At 37.9% G+C, this 19,894-nt stretch overlaps 1 protein-coding gene across 1 annotated transcript in view; it reads right to left on the reverse strand.

Moving 5' to 3' along the window:
• The window catches only part of LOC137498902 (trypsin-1-like), a 63,192-nt gene that overhangs the window by 13,257 nt on the left and 30,041 nt on the right, over positions 1-19,894 (reverse strand). Inside the window, exon 5 of the mRNA XM_068226648.1 lies at positions 437-553. Within this exon, the coding sequence (XP_068082749.1) occupies positions 437-553 (117 nt within the window). The remainder of the gene's footprint in view (positions 1-436; positions 554-19,894) is intronic.

Genomic DNA, 19,894 nt, shown 5'->3' on the forward strand with positions numbered 1-19,894 from the left:
ATTATTAAAAAAATGTTTCAAAAAAAATAAATGCGTCATTATAAGGATCACATTACTTTGGCCTAAAATATAAAATCTCCCATTTTATTGATGTACTCCATCAAATGATTTACACCGAGCTCTATAGCTACAGTCGCTTAAGTGCGGCCAGTATCCAGTATTCGGGAGAGAGTAGGTTCGAACCCCACTGTCGGCAGCCCTGAAGATTGTTTTCCGTGGTTTCCCATTTCCACACCAGGCAAATGCTGGGGCTGTACCGCTGTGCCGCTTCCTTCCCACTCCTAACCCTTCCCTGGCCCATCGTCGCCGTAAGACCTATCTGTGTTGGTGCGACGTAAAGCAACTAGCAAAAAGGAATAGCAAGTGATTTACGAACACCATTAAATAGCTCAAGAGTACAGCGTTCTACCTAGTGAAAAAAAAAAGCGAAACTCACCCCGAGTATTCCCCATCCAGCAGCGGTCACAGGGATTCCTGAAGGAATGGTTTCATCTTGAGATGCCAGTGTAGCTGCCTTAACAGTGACATCGTTCAACGGGAAAGGTTCTTTGACCTGCTCGTTTCGGAATAAACAAAACAACAAACAGAGCTACATTAGAAATTATTTCCAGAGGACAAATACAATTAAGGGATGTTTTATATACGTAGGTAATGACGAGGCAAATCATTATCAACAAAACCACTTATCTAATGATTATTTGTTTCTATGGAAAATAAACTATAACGGACTTGTCCGTCGCTGAGTTCCACATGAAATTTCATGGAGATGTATGCGAATGGCACTTGGATCCGGGAAAATCGCCACTATCGAATCCAAATGTTGTGTCCACCTCCGTTGCGTAACTACAAGCAGTATTATCTGACGTTCTCCGATGTCGGGGTTCGATTTCCAGTACTGCCCGAAATTAAGAATGTCAGGAGTGTTGGTATGTTATTAAATTGGCAAGTGAAGCTCGTCACCACTGAGGGTGTGTCTGGAAACAGCTGCACCATCTCGGGATGAGAACTGGACTCGGCCCACGTGAGATAAAGAGGACGCACACACACCGCGAGAACCGACCAACCGGGAACTAGAATACTACTTACTACATTTGCCTTATGAGCTGCAACAACTCAGTGTAACGCCCTACTTTCCCTTCAAAGAGTCCTTGCAACTGTCTGAAAATTTAATTAAAAGAAGAGGAAAACAGAAAAGAATTTACGAGGAAAATACATAAGCGATATACACTGCCTGACAAAAAAACTTGAAGCACAAATAAGGGGAAGAGGAAACGTTATGAAAATTAACGCGTTGAGAGCGTGTGATGTTATTTCATTGATTACAAAATCGAGCAAAATTTACAAAGAACTTGGCAGCACGAGCGCACTTATCAGTATAACGTTGCACCTCCTCTGGACTGGACGCATGCAGTGATTCGGATGGGGAGGGTGTCATAAAACCTCTGCTGAGACTCGCTGGTGTAAATGGTCCTTGATATCCCGGATATATTCACTGGGACGGAGTTGACATCCGAGCTGGTCCCACATATGGGAAATTGCTTGAAAACGGGAGTACTTCAACATGATGTGGACAGTTCATAGAAACACGTGCCTTGCATGGACGAGCATTATTCTGTTTAAAAAATGGTATCACGACACAGTTGCATAAGAGGTAACACGCGAGAACGCAAAGATGTTCGTGACGTAACGTTGTGTCGTCGGAATTCCCTCAATCACTGCCAGCCGTAACCTGAAAGCATACCCAATGGCTCACCACACCATGACGCCAGAAGTAACACCGCTGTGCCTCTCCAACGCATTCGTAGAATGGGATGTCTCCCGAGGTCGCCGGCATACTCGCAGACGATGGTCATCCGGGGTGTGCAGAACCGCGATCCACCGCAGAACACCTTGCAATACCAAGATTCGCGGTCATGGCACCACTCCAAACGCAGACATCTGTGTTGTGGTGCTAACGGCAGCACACTCGTGGGACCTAGTTCCCTATTGGAGTCCCACAGTGAGGCCCCTTTAAAACTTCGTCAGGTGTTGATAACGCTGTCTCACACGTGTACGCGGTATTTCAATGTCCTCCGCAGTGATCACTCAACATCTGATGCTGTTCATGCCCTTTGTACAGCCTACCGGCCCTAGTAACAACACTAAACACGAACAACACTAATGCACTCTGCGTTCTACCTGTCACAAAGAATTGCAACTCTAAACGTTTACGTATATGCCGATGGTGTGTACAGTACGTGTACAAAGTTACATTGACGCCCGATCACTTCTTCTAGGCGCTTCATTTTAATGTTACTTTTGTCAAGTAGTTGCCAACACATTTTGGCTTTTCGTATGTGAGGAATGGTTACGACAATCATCCAAAGTAAATGATAATTGAGTAAAAGGGTCGGACATCGGAGACGAAGCAGATGAAGTTCATTGGAGTTAAAGTGAACAAGTATACGCCTGTTTAATGGGAAGCTCAGTAAATTTTGGCATGTGTGTGTTTAAAAATTAAGATGTAAACTAGCAAATGTACCCATGCTTCGCTACGGTATTCTGCATTGTATACGAATATTGAAGTAAATACTGTACTTGCAGTAAATAAGATTGTTTTAAAATAGCATGTCTCTTAGCGTTATCCGAGAAACAGCATGGAGAGGTCCCCATACGTGGTTTCCAATGTAAAGTGCTTGTTACGGATTTGTGATGATAACGACAGGCTCACTTGCCTACTGCCATTCACAATCGAGTTGGGAAGTTTACATTTTAATTGCAGGTCCCATTGCCTACTGCGCGGTCACAATCGATCATCAGTGAAAATATATAGTTCAACATACGAAAGTATGTGCTTCTTTACAAATTGCAGACCTTCATTTACAGATTAACTGCTGCTAAACGGTACATCATATCGAGAAAGGATTGTACCATAAGACGCCGGATTTAGCGGCCTAAATTGCTGGTCTTATGATATGTCATCTATTCATGGCTCAGATTGAGTTAGAAACATGGAATAGGGTAAAATTTGTGTAATATTATCTCACATTGCATTGCTTTTCGGATAATTAAGTGACAGCTACATACATAGCATTCTGCTCACATATGGCTACTGAGTGGACCAAGTTTCGTGTAGAGTTTGATGATTCTATCTTTCCTATAAGTGATGAAAGGTATGAATTATGTATGTGAAAAGTCCAAATTTACTTAACATCGAGAAATAGAGAAAAATCAAACGTAAAAGGGATAGAAATACGACAAAAAGTCGTAAGACCAAAGTTGTAGATCACTCCAAATTGAACGGGGATTATGCCATCCGTTATGTGATAATACTTCCCGAAGGTCTGCACCATCATTAAAATTGCCTCCATATTTCGATATTCTTTGGGATAAAAAGGGAAAAATTTAAAGATCTTGGAAGTTTTCCGTCCGTTACAGGATAAAACGTATAATTTTGCCAAATTTCAATATCCTTCTTCGACTGGCAGATTATGCTGCAATCTGGGTTTCGGTGAGGAGTGTAAAAATTAGGACTTTTAAGAAAATAAACCAAAAAATATGCAGATGGTCATTATTACCCGTTCGACGTATAGCTGTACCAAAATTTCGCCAAAATAGTCAATTTACAGGCACACAGTCGTTACGACTTTATTTACATAGATAGATAAGGAACCTGCTCCATGTACAACACCTTTTGGGCTATTTCCGCTGGACTTAACCTGAAAAACGGACGTTTATGATATATACATTTGCATAGCTTAGAATATTTTCTCAAAGTAAAGAGTGTCCAGCATTCGGGATTAGCACCCGCATACATACGTGGTAATTAAGGAAGAAAATAATACAGTTTAGTAAGTTGAAATTAATAGAAAATGGATTATAACTGAGGACATCCGAATGACGACAAATATGTAAATACCAAGTGAATGTATTGGAAAATAAAATGCTCCTCAATAAATTATGCCGGTGTGAGTTATGGATATAAGAAAGCGGTAATAGGAGAGAAATTTTGGCGTAGGGATTCTTAGGTAATCAAATAAGAAGATGAATATATATGTTATTACTTAAGCTATTCGAGGACAGTTATAACCTCCAATGATATTCCGCCAATATCCCGCAGAATGGCCGATTGACGACTCTCTTGCTTTCTACCCAAGGAACAACCACGAATTTAAAGGAATGATGAGGAAAATGGCAATACGTTACTTCCCTGCTGGCAAGCAGTCACAGACGTTGCCATGGTAACCCATATATTCGTTGTCGGTCTGTCGGTCACTCAATGCAGAGCATGGTATCGACAGAAAATAGTAAATTTCTCCGTCATTTGAAGAGTAAGGTAAATTATGAACATAACAAAAGTTGTTTATAATGAAGTGACCTTTCACATACGGTCCACAGAGTTTACAGAAAATCAATAGTATAAGAGAAAATGGAGGAAAACCGTTGTGGTTTCCCTATAAAACGCCCGTCTTTTCAAAGATTTTAAAATGATATGCATATCGAAACCTTCCCCGGGATAAGTATACTCTAAATATGAAGTTTCGACGTGATGGTGGAACAGACAAACAGACAAAGAAACAGGCAGACAAACAGACAAACAGACACTAAAAGTAAAAACCACCGATTCGGTCTTGAGTTGACATAAAACAGATAAATATTTGAAAATTTGGCAGAACAAAAGGAATTACAGACAGCGGACCCCCTGCAACTTTATTTATAAGATGATCCTCAAAATTCATAAACGGCATATTATTAAGAACAAAAGCAGGTCTAACGTCGCATAATTTCGGAGACAAATTGTAAATAAGGAGACAAAACCAAGAATATTAGAAGAATCTTGAAGAAAATTCGTGACGTATTAGTGGTAAACCAGTATTTGATGCCCAATTAAGAGTTTTAGAATTCATTTTTGATGTTAAATAAAATCGTTTTGGACTATTTATAAATTATGATGGAATCTACACTGCACTGAACGTTTCTGCGAATCAAGAATCAAGCATCCCAATTATAATAATTTGGTGGGACGTAAATGAGGGCATGTCGCGGACAGATTACTTTTTAGACGAAAACAAAGGAGGAAACATAATTATTTTACTAGAGAACGTTTTGGAAGATCAAGAATGTTGTTACTCGGCCAATATTAGGGTGTCTATGAGGACAACAAATCAGGCTTGTAAAAAGTGATATATTTCTGAGATTAATTCGTGAAGTGAAATGGATGATGGACGCATGTTCATAGTCATGTGGTTACAGTAGCGTACCAAAGTGGGGGGGAGGCTAGTATATACGTTTTTTGGGTCAAATTTTCTTCATTACTTCGTTAAATACTGCAGTAATATTATTTAGAAATGAAATGAACGTTTCGTTTTAAACTATTTATAGACGATACGAGATAGTTCGTGGGCGCCGAGCACACAGGAAAGGTTTGGTGTACGGGCGAACAGAGCGCCTGAGCCGGAATCAGAGCATTGATGGAGAGGGGATGCGTGGTTGATGACTGTGCCGGCCGGCGCGGGTTGGGGACATCAAGTCACAACAGAATTAGCGATTGCTAGTTTGCTAGTCTTGAAGTGTATTCCTTAACCTTAATCCTTGGTTTACTTTACTCATTTGTGGACTTGAGTTGCGTTCATTCCGAAGTCGTTGTGTATCAATGAATTGTGAATATACAATTTGTTTACACGTTTAGCTGAAAGGTACGAGTAATTCTAGTTCATTCACAACTATAAAACAAATATGTGCAATTAGCACTAGCAAAAAATATCAGGTGAAATTCTCTAAAACAATTTAAAACTGAAAAAATTACAGTGTTTCCGCTGTATTTCGTTTGCTACTGGATGAAGAAATTTTAACCTAGAATCATTATTGATCAACACCAAGAATCATAATTGATAATAGTAAAAGTAACGTGATAGTAACAGGTAATTTGTCTCATTGTATTTCAGTTTCCATCATGAAACTACAGAGGACAAGTGGGGCTCAAAATAGACAACTGAAACAGCAACGTACCAAAGCATTTGAGAGTTCGAAATCGTTTATGACGGCTTTTGTAAAGGGATCACTGAACTCTGAAAACAACGATACTCAGAAGGAATGTGAATTTGACAGTATCAACAGCAACTTAAGCCTTGAGATTAATGAATCAAATATTGCAGTAGTTAATAAATTGGCTAAACACGATGATCTTGATGGTAACTGTCTTAAAGCAGACGATTCAAATCTCTCAATCCAACTCTTGGGATCAAGTGTAATTGGCACTGGACCTTCATCGAGTTCAAATAACGAAAATGAGCCAAAGGAAACTTTGATTCAACATGACGATGACAATTTTAATAAAATGTGGTTAAGTGATATTGGATCGTAGCCTCTGGAGATTTCACAAAACTTTCGTGATAAAGTTGTAATGCAAGGCTCTTATTTGTTACAAGATAAATATTCTAGTTTTCCTTCGGATGAATCAGGTCGTTCTCTACATAAAAACTGATTTGAAAATTTTGAAAAAACGGTGGAAATGTTAACAGATCACGGATGTGCTTTTCTACGCTCAAAAAAGCTGTGTTTCTTTCCGTCAAAGAAACATGAAATCTAGCTTTAACAATGAGACAGGATATGCAGTGTGGAGAAAATTAAATCCGCTCATTCAAGATCATGAAAACAGCTCTGCCAATAGGATTGCCTTTATGGAGTTAAATTGCTTAGAACGAAGATAGAAACAAGGCTCAGTAATTGACAACACTCTTTAGCAACAAATATAAGAACGAAGCAGAATTTGGAGAGACGTTCTGGAACGCATATTTGATACGATACAGACATTGGCTCAACAGCACATAGCCCTAAGAGGCCACAGAGAATCAGTTTTAGAAGAAACTACATATAGTTCGAGGAATTTTCTTGCTCTATTGCAATATTTGGCCTAATTTGATCCTGTTATGAGGGCCCATTTTCAATCAGTGACCAATAACCTCAATATTTATCATATATTTCACCTAGAATACAGTTTGAAAATATAAACCCTTTAGCGCACCACGTTCGTAGCAATACTATTACTTCAAGCAAGCGTGCTAAGTACTTCAGTATTATATTTGATAGCACTCCTGACACGTCACATGACGAACAAATGTCACTAGTATTGAGTCCCTGCTGGCGCGCTCATAAAAAGATAGATTTATAGATATTGAGATATGTGAGGAGAATAATTGTAGAAGATACGTGCTGTGATTGATAGTTATAAGACCCAATGACTTAGAAGGGCCAGGCTAGTGAGGGTCAACGGTAGAAAGTTGAAGCTTTGTTGGACATTGACAATGTAGCTATAAAACTGTAGGGTCAGTGCAAGACTTCTTTAGAAAACGCCAAGACAATGGAAATGCAACGTTTACTCGAGCAGAGGAGACAATGTTTTAGAAATTCAAAGAAAGAGGGAGTTCTTGAAGAGAGTGTTGTGTCAAGAAGGGTTTCTTTAAGAGATTTAAGCCGGGCTGGATAAAGATTGTAAAACTGCACTATGAGGAAAATTAAGCTGTTTGACACACACAACCCATGACTGAATGGAGGCGGTAAATCTTGGAAAATATATGGTACAAGCGGAACTAATGTGGAGAGTTGAACTCGAAGATGGATGGGGATACCATCGCCAGAGTAATCAACCAATAAGATGGGATAAACACAACGAGTGTGGATGTGATTGGAGTACGCATAGAAGCCGGTTAGAGGGGAATTTATGAGTATGACGGCTGAGAGAGTTATTAAAAAGGACAGAACCTAAGTATGGAGGACAGTCATTCATTTGTGTTCGTGTGAGAAGAGACTTTCAGTTCGTATTGGCAGAGAGAATCAGTTCGTATCAGTGGAAACGTCCTGTTAGTACTCTGAGGCATTCTAAATGTAATCACAGAGAAATTCTGATTGTCAATCTCATTTTCTTAAGAGCTGCAATGTTAATTCATGCGTGCGTCGCGTCCGCCGAAGACAGTTACTGACTCAGGCTTAATCGAGTTTTGAACTTATTCTCGAACTTAATTTCAGAAGCAAACGTAGAATTATTTTATGTTGGACGGAGAGTGTCATCTTAAGATCAGTCAAATATGAAAACAATGTTGAAGTATACGCGCAGCTCGTGTAAAGGTAATTCAGAAGGGACACGGTGTAATTGCGAGGTATTAGAAGCAGTAAAAAGGTGTGCAGGATATATCAGTATGATTGACATGAGTGAGGCATATTACGTGTGCGTCCGAGTATCGAAGGCCGCCGTTGCACAGAAACGAAACTGAAGTTAGGGAGTTTCTGACGGGCATCCACGAACGGTGTTCGCTAGTGAAGAAAGAAACATTAGAAAGACAGTAGGAAGTAGTGGTAGAAACACAATCCACCAAGATAAAGTAGATCACTATAGCCATTCTTAATGATTAATAACTCCTTTAGTCAAAGGATAATAATAATAAATAAGGTCCGAGTGACATTACAGACTGTCACGAGGTTACCAGCTATTCGTGACACCAGTACGAGTCCAGTCATATCAGCGAGGGACAACAGCAGTAGCAGTGTCGTATCCAGAACAGGCGACGTCATGATCCAGCCCAGCATCCAAGGAGCCGTTGATCCAATGGGACCCAGCGATGGCATCATGATGGAGTAGGAGCAGTAGGGAATGATACCCTACGCTGGAGGAAAGATGACTGCCGAAGTATGAGTAGAACAAGTTCTTTTAACATGTAAAAACTCACGTAGATGTTTTATTTATTTATTTATTTATTTATTTATTTATTTATTTATTTATTTATTTATTTATTTATTTATTTATTTATTTATTGACTCGTGGCGTGGCTCAGGCTATGAAGCCTGCTCTTATGCCAAACCATCTCATACGTACTACATTGTACAAACTACAGAGTATTAGGATTTCTAGTTACATATAATTAATTATAAAATTAAACTTAAATAATAGTTATAAACAAAAGGTAAATTTCTGAGAGTCGCTATTTAAAAAAACATTAAATACTAATTTCTTAAGTCTATGTACCATTTATAACATGTTTTTTAAAATACACTTCTACTTTGTATGTCTTTAATTACAGCCGTAATGGAATTCCAAGAGCGTTTGGTTGCAGGTATGAATGAGTTGCCGTACCCGGTCGTGCGGTAAATTGGGAAGCTCAGCAGGGGAGAGGTTTCTGACCTTGTAGGTATACTGTTTGGAGATGACAAGTATTTAAGATCCATTCTCAGATAACTTGGTGTGTCTGTACGGAGAATGTTGTGAACAAGCGAAACAGAGTGAAGGTTTCTTCTCTCCGCCAAATATAACCACGACAGCTGTTCAAGACAAGGTGATATATGACAATACTTGGGAATATTTAATACAAAACGGATGCATGTATTATAAGCCCGCTGAAGTTTAGCGTTAAGTGTGGTGTTTAGGTTGTTGTATATTACGTCACCATAATCGAAGATGGGTAGAATTAAGCTTTGAACAAGTAACTTTCTCGTATTTAGAGGAAGGAGATCCCGTAAACGTTGAAGAGAGTGCAAAGGAAAGAATACTCGTTGGCATATTTTCGTCGTGTGTTCCGTCCAGTTTAAGTACTTATGTAAAATGAGGCCAAGGTTTTTTACGGTTTCGTTTATTTGTATTGGTGTTGCGTGGAATAGGATTGGGGGAATTTTAACACTTTTCAGTTTGGTATGATTACTTTTGGATCCAATTATGATTGCTTGCGATTTGAATGGATTGACTTTAAGAGAATCATTTTTAGTCCAGTCTTTTATATTTTCCAGGTCGTCGTTTAGTTTGTTAATGTCTAGTTGGATTTCGTTCGGGTTTGTTTGTATATAAAGTTGAATATCGTCTGCGTAGAAATGGTATTTACACGTTTTTATATGTTCTGGTAGGTCATTTAAGTACAGTGAAAATAGCAGTGGCGCTCGAACACTGCCCTGAACTACGCCAACTTCAGTTTGTTACCAGTGTGATACTTTCGTACCTGCTGAAACGCACTGCTGCCGCCCAATTAAATAATAGTGCAGCCACGTCAGTGCGCTTGAAGAAAATTTTTGTGCTTGTAGCTTAGCTAATATTATTTCCCTGTCCACACAGTCAAATGCTTTACTTAGGTCTAAAAGTACAAGGATAGTCATTTGTCCGTTGTCCATGCCTGCTTGAATGTCATTTGTAACTTTTAGTAATGCTGTTGTTGTGCTGTGGTTAGGTCTAAATCCTGACTGGTGTTTGTCGAGTAAATTGTGTTTGTTAAGGTAATTTGTTATCTGCTTGTGAATGACCTTTTCTAATACTTTACCAAGACGAGGAAGTATGCAAATTGGTCGAACGTCTTCGGGTTTTGTTGGATTATCGATTTTTCTTATCGGTCGTATTATGGCACTTTTCCATATATTGGGAAAGATTCCTGTCATGAGTGAGGTATTTAGTATGTGTGTAATTGTTGGGAGAACAATTTCAGTGAGTCTTTTAATTAATGTCAAATTTATTCCGTCACATCCTGTAGCCTCTGACTTTATTTCATGAATTGCGTCTCTGGCGTCATTAAGAGTTACATGTGAAAAATAAAATTCTTCTTCATCGTGTTTTGTTTTCGTATGTAGTCTGTCGATTGTTTCCCTTTTAGTTCGTTCGTCTGTATGTGAATGTTGTGAGCAAAATATTTGATTTAATTTGTCTAATGGCAAGTCAGTGTTGTTTTCGTCGGTTTTATTTTTTGTCAAACCAATGTTCCGAAGAATTTTCCAAACATTGCCAGAACTGTTATTTTTTAAGATTTCATGTGTGTGGCGTATCTTAGCATTCCTGATGGTCTGAGTTGTTGTGTTACGCAATTTTTTGTACTTTTCGAAATTTCTGCGGTTGGATTTTTTCTATAATATTTGTAAGCTGCATTTCTTTCCTCCATTTTTAACCGTATGTCTTGCGTCAGCCAAGTTGATGGTTTTCGTTTCACTCGTGCAGTCCGTATGGGGGCGTGTTTGTCATACAATCCTAAAAGTAGTTTGTTAAACAAGGTTATTTTGTCGTTAATGTCACGTACGAGCTGCATGTTGTGCCACGGTGTTTTGAGTGCGTCCTCAATGAACGCCTCTTCGTTTAGGCTTTTGAAGTCTCGAGAGGAAATTAATTTAGGCTCATATTTCGGACATTTCAGTGAGTAAGTTGAGTAAATAAAGTCATGTTGGGAAAGTCCGGGAGCTGGCTGTTGTCCGTAAGTCTGCATTCTATCAGTATTGTTTGTAATAATTAAATCCAGTAGTATATGGGAAGAAGCTGTGTGGTGTGTAGGATTTAGGGGAAGGATCGTCATATTGAGTGAGGTAAGCATGCTTTTGAGTTGTCTAGATTCAGCAGAGTCACATTTTATCATGTCAGAATTAAAGTCGCCCATTAAAATAGCATGCTCATTACCTGGATAATAGAAATAGAAATATATTAATTTAAAGTTAATTACAAGTAGGACCAGAGGTCCCTTTGGCTGTAACTAACTGCCACTTTAACTTAAATGTATCACCCAACATACAAAATCTAATAAAATAATACAAAAAAGCGTAAGATACATTTTCCTACTGAGGATATAAGAATAAGATTAAAAACTAAACACCTAGGAGATTACAATAATACTTTTAACATTTCATAAACATACACTATACTAACAAGGAAGAGAAGACGAAAGAGAAACCTAAGAATGTTAAAGCCGAGGGTGAACTGAGAGTAAAACTGAGCATCTAAAATGTATCTAGGGGGTTATAATATTTCGTACTATTTTATTAATTTGGTGAAAAATTCATTTACATGGCATAATAAGTGGAAAGGTAGCGGTATTTAAGAGATTCTTTCTGAGTTCCCACACTACTTTGGTGAATTTCATATAGTTTAAGATCGTTGTATAATTGAGAGGCAGTGACAATGAACGACTTACTGCACTTTACCGTACGATGCTGTGGAACCTGAAGGGTGTTAGCTGTAAACCTATTGTCCCGATCATGCACTTGACTCATCTGAACAAAGGACTTGGTCAAATATGAGGGAGTATTAGATTTTAAAATTCTCAGAATTAAACAAGCAGCTGAGTATGATCGTCCATCCCTGAGTTTCAACCACTCTGCGGCTTTGTAGTAAGATGTTACGTGACAGTCTTTACGAATATTGAAGACGAATCGAACACAGGCATTCTGAATACGCTTGAGTTTGCTATTATATTTCTCTGAGATATCGCTGTAAATTACAGCGCCGTAATCTAAAATAGGAAATACCATAGTTTGGATCAACATCTTTCTCACCGAGAAAGGAAGATACGGCAAGTTTCGTCGAAACTGATGCAATATGCCAGACACTTTCTTGACCAAGTGCTTGGCATGACAGGTCCAGGACAGAGTGTTATCCATTAGAATACCTAAATTCTTAACACATTCCTGATACTTGACTACAGAACCGTTAACAATTACTGGAGGAATGTCCCTGTTGAAAAGATTTGATAAGTTTCTTCGATATCCTAGAAAAATAGCTAAGGTTTTGTTTTCATTTAATAGTAAATTATGTCTTAGTGTATATTGATGTAGCCTTTCTATATTTAGATTTACTTTACTAATACTTTCGACAACATGATTTACAGGAAAATGGTAATAGATCTGTAAATCATCGGCATACATATGATGTCTCGTGTGGCGTAAAACTCCAGGCAGATCGTTTATATACAGCGAAAACAAAACGGGACCCAACACGGACCCCTGAGGGACGCCAAAATGTACACTAGACCACTTAGAAAAATTTTGTTTGTCAAATACTGCGCGCTGAGATCTCCCTTTCAAGAACGATTCAAACCAAGAGAGAGCTGATAGAGATATGCCCATTGTATCTAATTTAGTCAGAAGGAGGTCATGATGAACTCTATCAAATGCCTTGCTTAAATCGAATAGAACCAGAAGTGTTAGTTCCTTTGTGTCCATTGCAAACTTGATATCATCTGTGACTTTGATAAGTGCCGTCGTAGTACTATGGCCTGTTCGAATACCAGACTGAAATGTGTTAAGAATAGAATTAGTATTTAAATACGAAGTGAGTTGTTGGTAAACAATCCTTTCTAATCCTTTACCTAATATTGACAAAATACTGATTGGCCTGAAATCATCAATTTTTTGAGGAGAAGGAACTTTAGGAACAGGTCTGATATTGGCCATTTTCCATACAGCTGGAAAGACTCCTGATTGTAAACAGAAATTATACAGGTGAGCTATAACCGGAGTGATTATATCCAAACAGTTCATTAGGAGGGGATGTGAGATACCATCTGGTCCAACAGCCTTGGTATTCATGCTCTTAAATACTTTGACTACATCCTCTGGGTAAATGTACGAAAAGTGAAAGAGATCATGTTGAGGTACATTTGTGTTCATGTAACTATGAATAATTTTGGATATTCTGTGAGAATTGTTCACTGGTGAAATTTTTAAGAAATAATCATTTTGCAATTCTGCAGATATGAATGAGGAAGTATGTTGCGAATTTTTCTTAGCAATACCTAGTGATTTTATAGTTCCCCAGAGAGCAGACGTAGTTGATCTCTTACTTAACAAAGAATGCATGTGTTTGACTTTAGCATCACGGATCGCGAGTTTGGTTTTATTACGCAAGATGCGAAAGGTTTCAAAGTCTTCAGGTTTCCTGGTTTTGATGTGCTTTCTTCTTGCCTTGTCCCGCGCAGTGATTAATTTCTTAATTGTAGACGTTATCCACGGGTTAGGTGGGTGTTTGGCTCGAATTAGTTTTAATGGAGCATGCTTGTCGTACAACGCGGAAATTAAACTATTAAATTTGATGATTTTATCATCGATATTACGCTGAGAAAATACTTCATACCAGGGAGCAGAAATTACGTCTTTTCAAAAATCTTCAGGATTAAAACTGCGAAAATCCCTTTCATATTTGGGTGTTGATATCGAGAAGACAGCATATAGCATATCGTGTCCAGAAAATCCACCCGCTGGGGTCTACCCAAATTTAAGAAGGGTATCATTTCAATTTGAAGCTATGGTATCGAGATAAGAATGACAATATGCAGTGTGGTATGTGTCATCAAATAGTATTCTAGTCAAATTGCATGATTCAAGTGCATCATCGATTACTACACTTTCCGAGGACGCTGAGCCAAAATGCCCATTCATATCACCTGCAAGTATAACATATTTATAATGAAAAACATAATTATACATCGCCTCTACAAACGACTCCATGGAACCAATTTGGGGAGGTCGGTAGATGCATGAAAATAATACTTTTCCCATAGGTAATTCAAGTTCTAGGAAAATATACTCTGGCTTACGACAATATTCTGGAGGGGAGGTGTGAACTATTTTACATTTGATGTTGCTCTTCACGTACACAGCCACCCCTCCTCCTCTCTTGCCTAATCTGTCGTTTCTATATAAATTAAAGCCTGGAATGTTAATCTCTGAGTCCGGAATGGACTCCTTGAAAAATGTCTCAGTTACAGCAATAACATTAATATTTGAATCAACAAAGCAGTAAAAAAACTCATCGAAATATACCTTATCAACTAATGACTGTGCATTAAAGTGAATTATATTCAAATCAGAGGGATAGATTTCTGATAGATCTTCAATGAATTTGTGAATGTCAGAAGACTTAAGTTTAGAAGACATGCATGAATTTGGATGGTTAAAAAATTCCAGAAAATTAATATTCAGTTATAGGTCCTAATAAAATGACATACCGGTACAGTTTTAGATTACGTGAAGCAAAGCAGAGAAGAGAATACTGAATAGAACATACTAATTTAACTTCAACGAGGAGAGATCTTTTTAAGTCCTCTAGTGCTTCCTCCAGGTCTTCGATATATCTCGTCTTCGGTGCACGATACACAACACCCAGTAAACACTTAACACTGCAAATTTGTAATTCAATAAATAGGAACTCCGGCCCGTTGTGAAATTCACTTGGTGTTTTGAGTAATTCCTTGAATTTCATATCTTTGCGCAGGTATATCCCTACGCCTCCCCCGCCTTTTCCTACTCTATCGTTTCTTATCAGCGTGTAACCCTCCATATGTACTAGTGAAGACGGGATACTTGGTTTCAACCACGACTCGGCCAGGTGTATGTGCAGGCCAGTGCCCTGCGATGTGAACACATTTGAATTCCCGTCCTGGGAGATGTGTGGTATTGGTAATCGCTGTCAGCTGATGTTATATGCCAGCTGGACCGCGAAGGTATTTATATGGATCCCAAGGAGTGTCAGAGTTGCAGAGGCCTATGTGATAATAATATTAGCATCGCACTACTCACGAGTATTGATTATTGATTTCCGTAAACGAGTATCTTAGACCGGGAAACAACTGCAAGAACTTCAAATTGAAGTAGGTTGTTTAGCTTCTGCCATGATTATCAATTTTTACCGGCATGAATGGAGTTCTGCTTAGTGTTGAATGAGAGAGTACGTGAGAGTGTATTCGCTATAACGGAGTGACATTATATTCTTAAGTGTCTGTGTGTGTTGAGTTGTTTTAAGTTGTGTTGTGATTCATTGCTTTGTAAATAATTGTGTGTGGTATATGACATCCACGCGAGGGTTATAATTCATGTTTATTTGATGCTGTGTGTGTAGTTGATAAGCTAACGATTCACTCAGAATGTACAGTATTGTAGACTAGGTTAAATTGTAGTGTTCTCCTAAAATATCTGCGCGAGGTGGATAGGGACTCATCAAGGATAGGCACATCGTGATGAGAAATAAGCAAATCCTTCGGCTAAGTGATCAAATATTTGACGGTTACTTATGTTCGTAGTTTTGAGTGCACATATATGTTGCATTCCAGACATTTGGGAGATGAATTTGAGTGCAATTCTATTCGTTTTATGTCATGAGTTTTGGTCGCAATTATAGTATGTTTTGTCTAATTAACTGCTTTGACTTTCTTTTGAATAAATTAGAATAAATTTACCAAATGTTGCCATTATTTTAGCATAGTTTCAACCTTATTCATGTCTGTCAGTGGAAGTATATGTTCCTCGAAATCTTAGCCTAGTACAATTAGATAGACGTTCGCGAGAGGGCGTGAACCGGTCACCCCAGAGATACTGAGCAAAGGTCGGAGCAAAACCAGATTTTGGTGACATATGGGGACAGTATTAAGATTTGTGTAAGTAAAGCAACGTTCAGTTGAAATCAAGGAATGTGTAACATTACTAAGGATCTTGGAGTCTTTGGCAAATAATTTGAAATCCGCGTCACATAATTAATTACAGTTACAAAGGAACGTAGCTGATGTGCATCGCAGCGCTGTCTGTTGGCGTAACTAGTTCATAAAGCCTCATCCAGTTGGTGGCGCTCCTGGCGGCTGCCAGCCTAAACTGCGACAATGAAGTAAAGAATTCAGACGGACAAGTGATGAATGTTTTTTGTAGTCGACGCTATGTTGAGTCGGCATCAAATGGAATGTGGTGTTCCCCACCAAATGGATGGCAAGAACAGTGAAATATGATCCTGGTTAAGGATCGTTTCTGGATTAAGGGTTGAAGACCCTCATTTTTACCGGCGCCAGCCACCGAATTGTTTTTCTTCAGTTATTTAATGTTGGGCTAATTTTTTCCTACACCAATTTAGGCCTAGTACTGTTTATATTTCATGTGATTCTGCTGTATTTATTCCGGAACCTCTAACTAAATGTTGTAATTCAATTATTATTATTATTATTATCATTATTATTATTATTATTATTATTATGTATGGATAAATTTGGTGTCAATATTATCGACAGTGAACTATATCTGATAGACTATTAAGGTGTTATTCAACTCGAAATCAGTGATATTCGCTAAAATCACAGTTTCACTTCTGTTACCATCATTACTAGTAATATTCAAATGTTGTTCCATTATTTAATCTTGGGTATGGTTTATTCAAGGGCTATTGATGTCCTTGTATATGTGAGGTTAGGCCTAATAATGAATGATATTGTATATCGTCACATTCATTTCTTCTAATGTAATTGAAACCTCAAAATTATTATGGTAACTGACTTTAGCCTTTTTTCGGTACGTTACATTTGGCCTTTGCTGTTGTTCTGGTTGTTGCCAGCTTCTACCATTTAGTTGATGATGATTTGTTTTCTTACACATTCCCTTGTTTTTTTAAACAATGAGTGACTTCATATGTTACCGATTGAAATGAAGTATGCTTACCGGATAACTATTTCGTGTGGTCCTTAAGCTGGTGACTTCGTGGTAGAATCCTAAATGATTATCCATTTAATTCTGTCTCAAACTTAAACTATTTTCACTTGTATTCTTGAACCTTAAAAGTTGGCATATTGTTTCTTTAATTCAGATATTACATTAATGATCTCACCGAACAGAAATAATTTTGCTCTATTTAGGAATAATCTATTTTCTTCTAGAGATAATTTAAGTAAATGGTTTTTTTGATCGTGGTACCTCACTTAAGGTTTAAATTTTGATTATCAGCAAACTTTAATATTCCAAGTTAATAATTTAAGGATACTATTTTTTTAATTATCAGCAAACCTTAGCAGTTAACTTTGTTCTTCAAACTATATATGTGATACTTGTTAATTTCAGATAGATTTATTAAATTATTTTACTGCATGCAGTGTTGCTCATTTCACGAGTCATAGGTAAGACAGCTGAAGCTTTAATACTAATTCCAGGCCTTTTGCTTTGGGATGGGTTGCTCAGCTTCCACACATAATTATTGTCATTTGTAAGTACTATTTGTTCTGTGACAGAATGTTTTATAGAGTTTATTTCAATCAAAGACAAAACTGCCAATGGAATTGCTTAGGTAATAAAAAACGAACTGTGGGAAGAAGGCTTGAATGCAACCGTAGAGGTTAGTCCTACGATAATCAGGCGACAATGCCTGGAATTCACAATGGTTCCAACAACGTTTAAGAGAATTGATCCATCAAGCCGTGTTTGTTCCCTGTGACGACCACTCACTCAGTTTGGCTGATGGTCATGCTGCTCATGTCAACGTTTGTGCAGTGACGTTTTTTGGAACAGTTCAACATGTGTATGCATTTTTCTCTAGTTCGACTCACAGATGTAGTGCCCTGAAGGAACATTTCAGCTTATTGGTCAAGGGCCACTCAGATACAAAATGGAGTTCTAAAGTAGAAGCCGTGAAAGCCTTATAATCTCAGTTAGATGGAGTGCTCATTGCTCTAAGAAAACTGAGAGAGACAGCAACTGAAACCGTCGATACCAGACAGAGTGCAGCGCTGTTAATTAATGAAATACAAAGATTTGACTTTGTAACTGCTATTTTTCTGTGCTGAGGTACTTCCAAATATTGAATATGCAGGAAACTTTGCAAATAGAAGGCATTTCGTTCACTTATGTAATAGCTTGTCTACAAGCTCTCCAAGATAAGCTTAATATTTGGAGATAAACTCTTCCAGTTGACGTTATATCAAAAACTACTAAGAAGTGTGAAGAATGGGGAGAACTCACGGAATGGAGACAAAGAGTGAAGCGGAAAATGCCAGAGGAAACCACTGATGATTTTGGACTTTCCTGGAAAGATGAAGTAAAGCGGAGCACAAAAGAGATCTTAGATAAACATATTTTAAAATAAGTTGTCATTGTAAAGAAGTGTAATATAGTAATAATTAGCAGGGCGGACATATGTTCCTAGCCGTGTGGCTATTGAATGTTTATCTTATGAACGAAACTGGCCAGTGTAGAAAAGTGTAATATTGTAATCTTTAAGGTGTAATCTATTTGTTATAAATAGTGGGTGATATAATACAGGTATAGTCGATAAGTCAAGTATTGACCTGTAATGTAGGGAACGTACGATCAAGAATGTTTCTAACTCCAGATTTTAAGCTCCAGGTGACGGACTTCAGGGACAATGGAGGTAAGTTATTGAAAAGGTAAGTACTGAACAATATCATGCAAAAGTAAAAAGGGTGTAGTGTGGAAGTTATAATGGCTAGAGGTGAATAGCCCGATTTCAACCATGTAAAGGGCAGAATTGGCGAACGTTCAGTACACATTATTTTTCTTATTATTATGTAGTTGTTATTTTGTGCGATGATTCCGCTTGTTTTGAGATTTATTTAGTTTTAATATAGATTATTAATTAATTATAATGACAAAATATCAAAGCCACTTCTCACTAAGAGTAAATATGCAGTTATTTTATTATTACAATGATTGTTATTATTATTATCATCATTATTATTATTAATCATATACAGTCGTATCAATACATTCTTTCTTTAAAACATAACCGATTTTCGGACAATAAGATACATCATCAATGTTAGAATTTAAATTTAACTTCACATGAGTGTGTCGTCAAAATCAGTTAAAATGAGTTTAAAACGTAGCCCTATTGGCATTAACTGTAAAGTAAGAGAAGGAAAAAACAAGTGTAAAAGTACGTAGATAAGACATAAAAACTTAAAACTATTCAGGTCCAGAACGACATTAAATGTCATGGGGCGAAAGCGAGCAGTATCGGGCTAAAATACAGGCAAGCTAAGGGGAAGATTTGAACACACACGCCCCAGAATGCGATGCTAGATGGGGCGTGTAAAAAATTTCAACATTAGCACTAGACGATAGTGCGAATCCTGCAAGGGACGAGCAAGTGGAGAGATGGACTATCGTTTATTTTGATAGCTGGATCATTCAACCTGAAGACCTGGTTGACGTTCCAATTAAAGTAAATTCTAAGTCTATCGAGGAACTGCCCGTAAATTATGTCAGAATAAACGATCTTCGTATTCGTACTCTGGTAGACACAGACGTGACTATATGTTCGGCTTCCCAGAAAATTCTCAGACAACTACAGTCTAGACTTCAAATTCCGGTCATACCCATATCAAAATTGAAAGTCAGAGGAGTAATCCCCGATAGGACTACGGTA

This window comes from Anabrus simplex, chromosome 3, assembly GCF_040414725.1.
Source record: "Anabrus simplex isolate iqAnaSimp1 chromosome 3, ASM4041472v1, whole genome shotgun sequence".
Taxonomy (NCBI): Eukaryota; Metazoa; Arthropoda; class Insecta; order Orthoptera; family Tettigoniidae; genus Anabrus; species Anabrus simplex.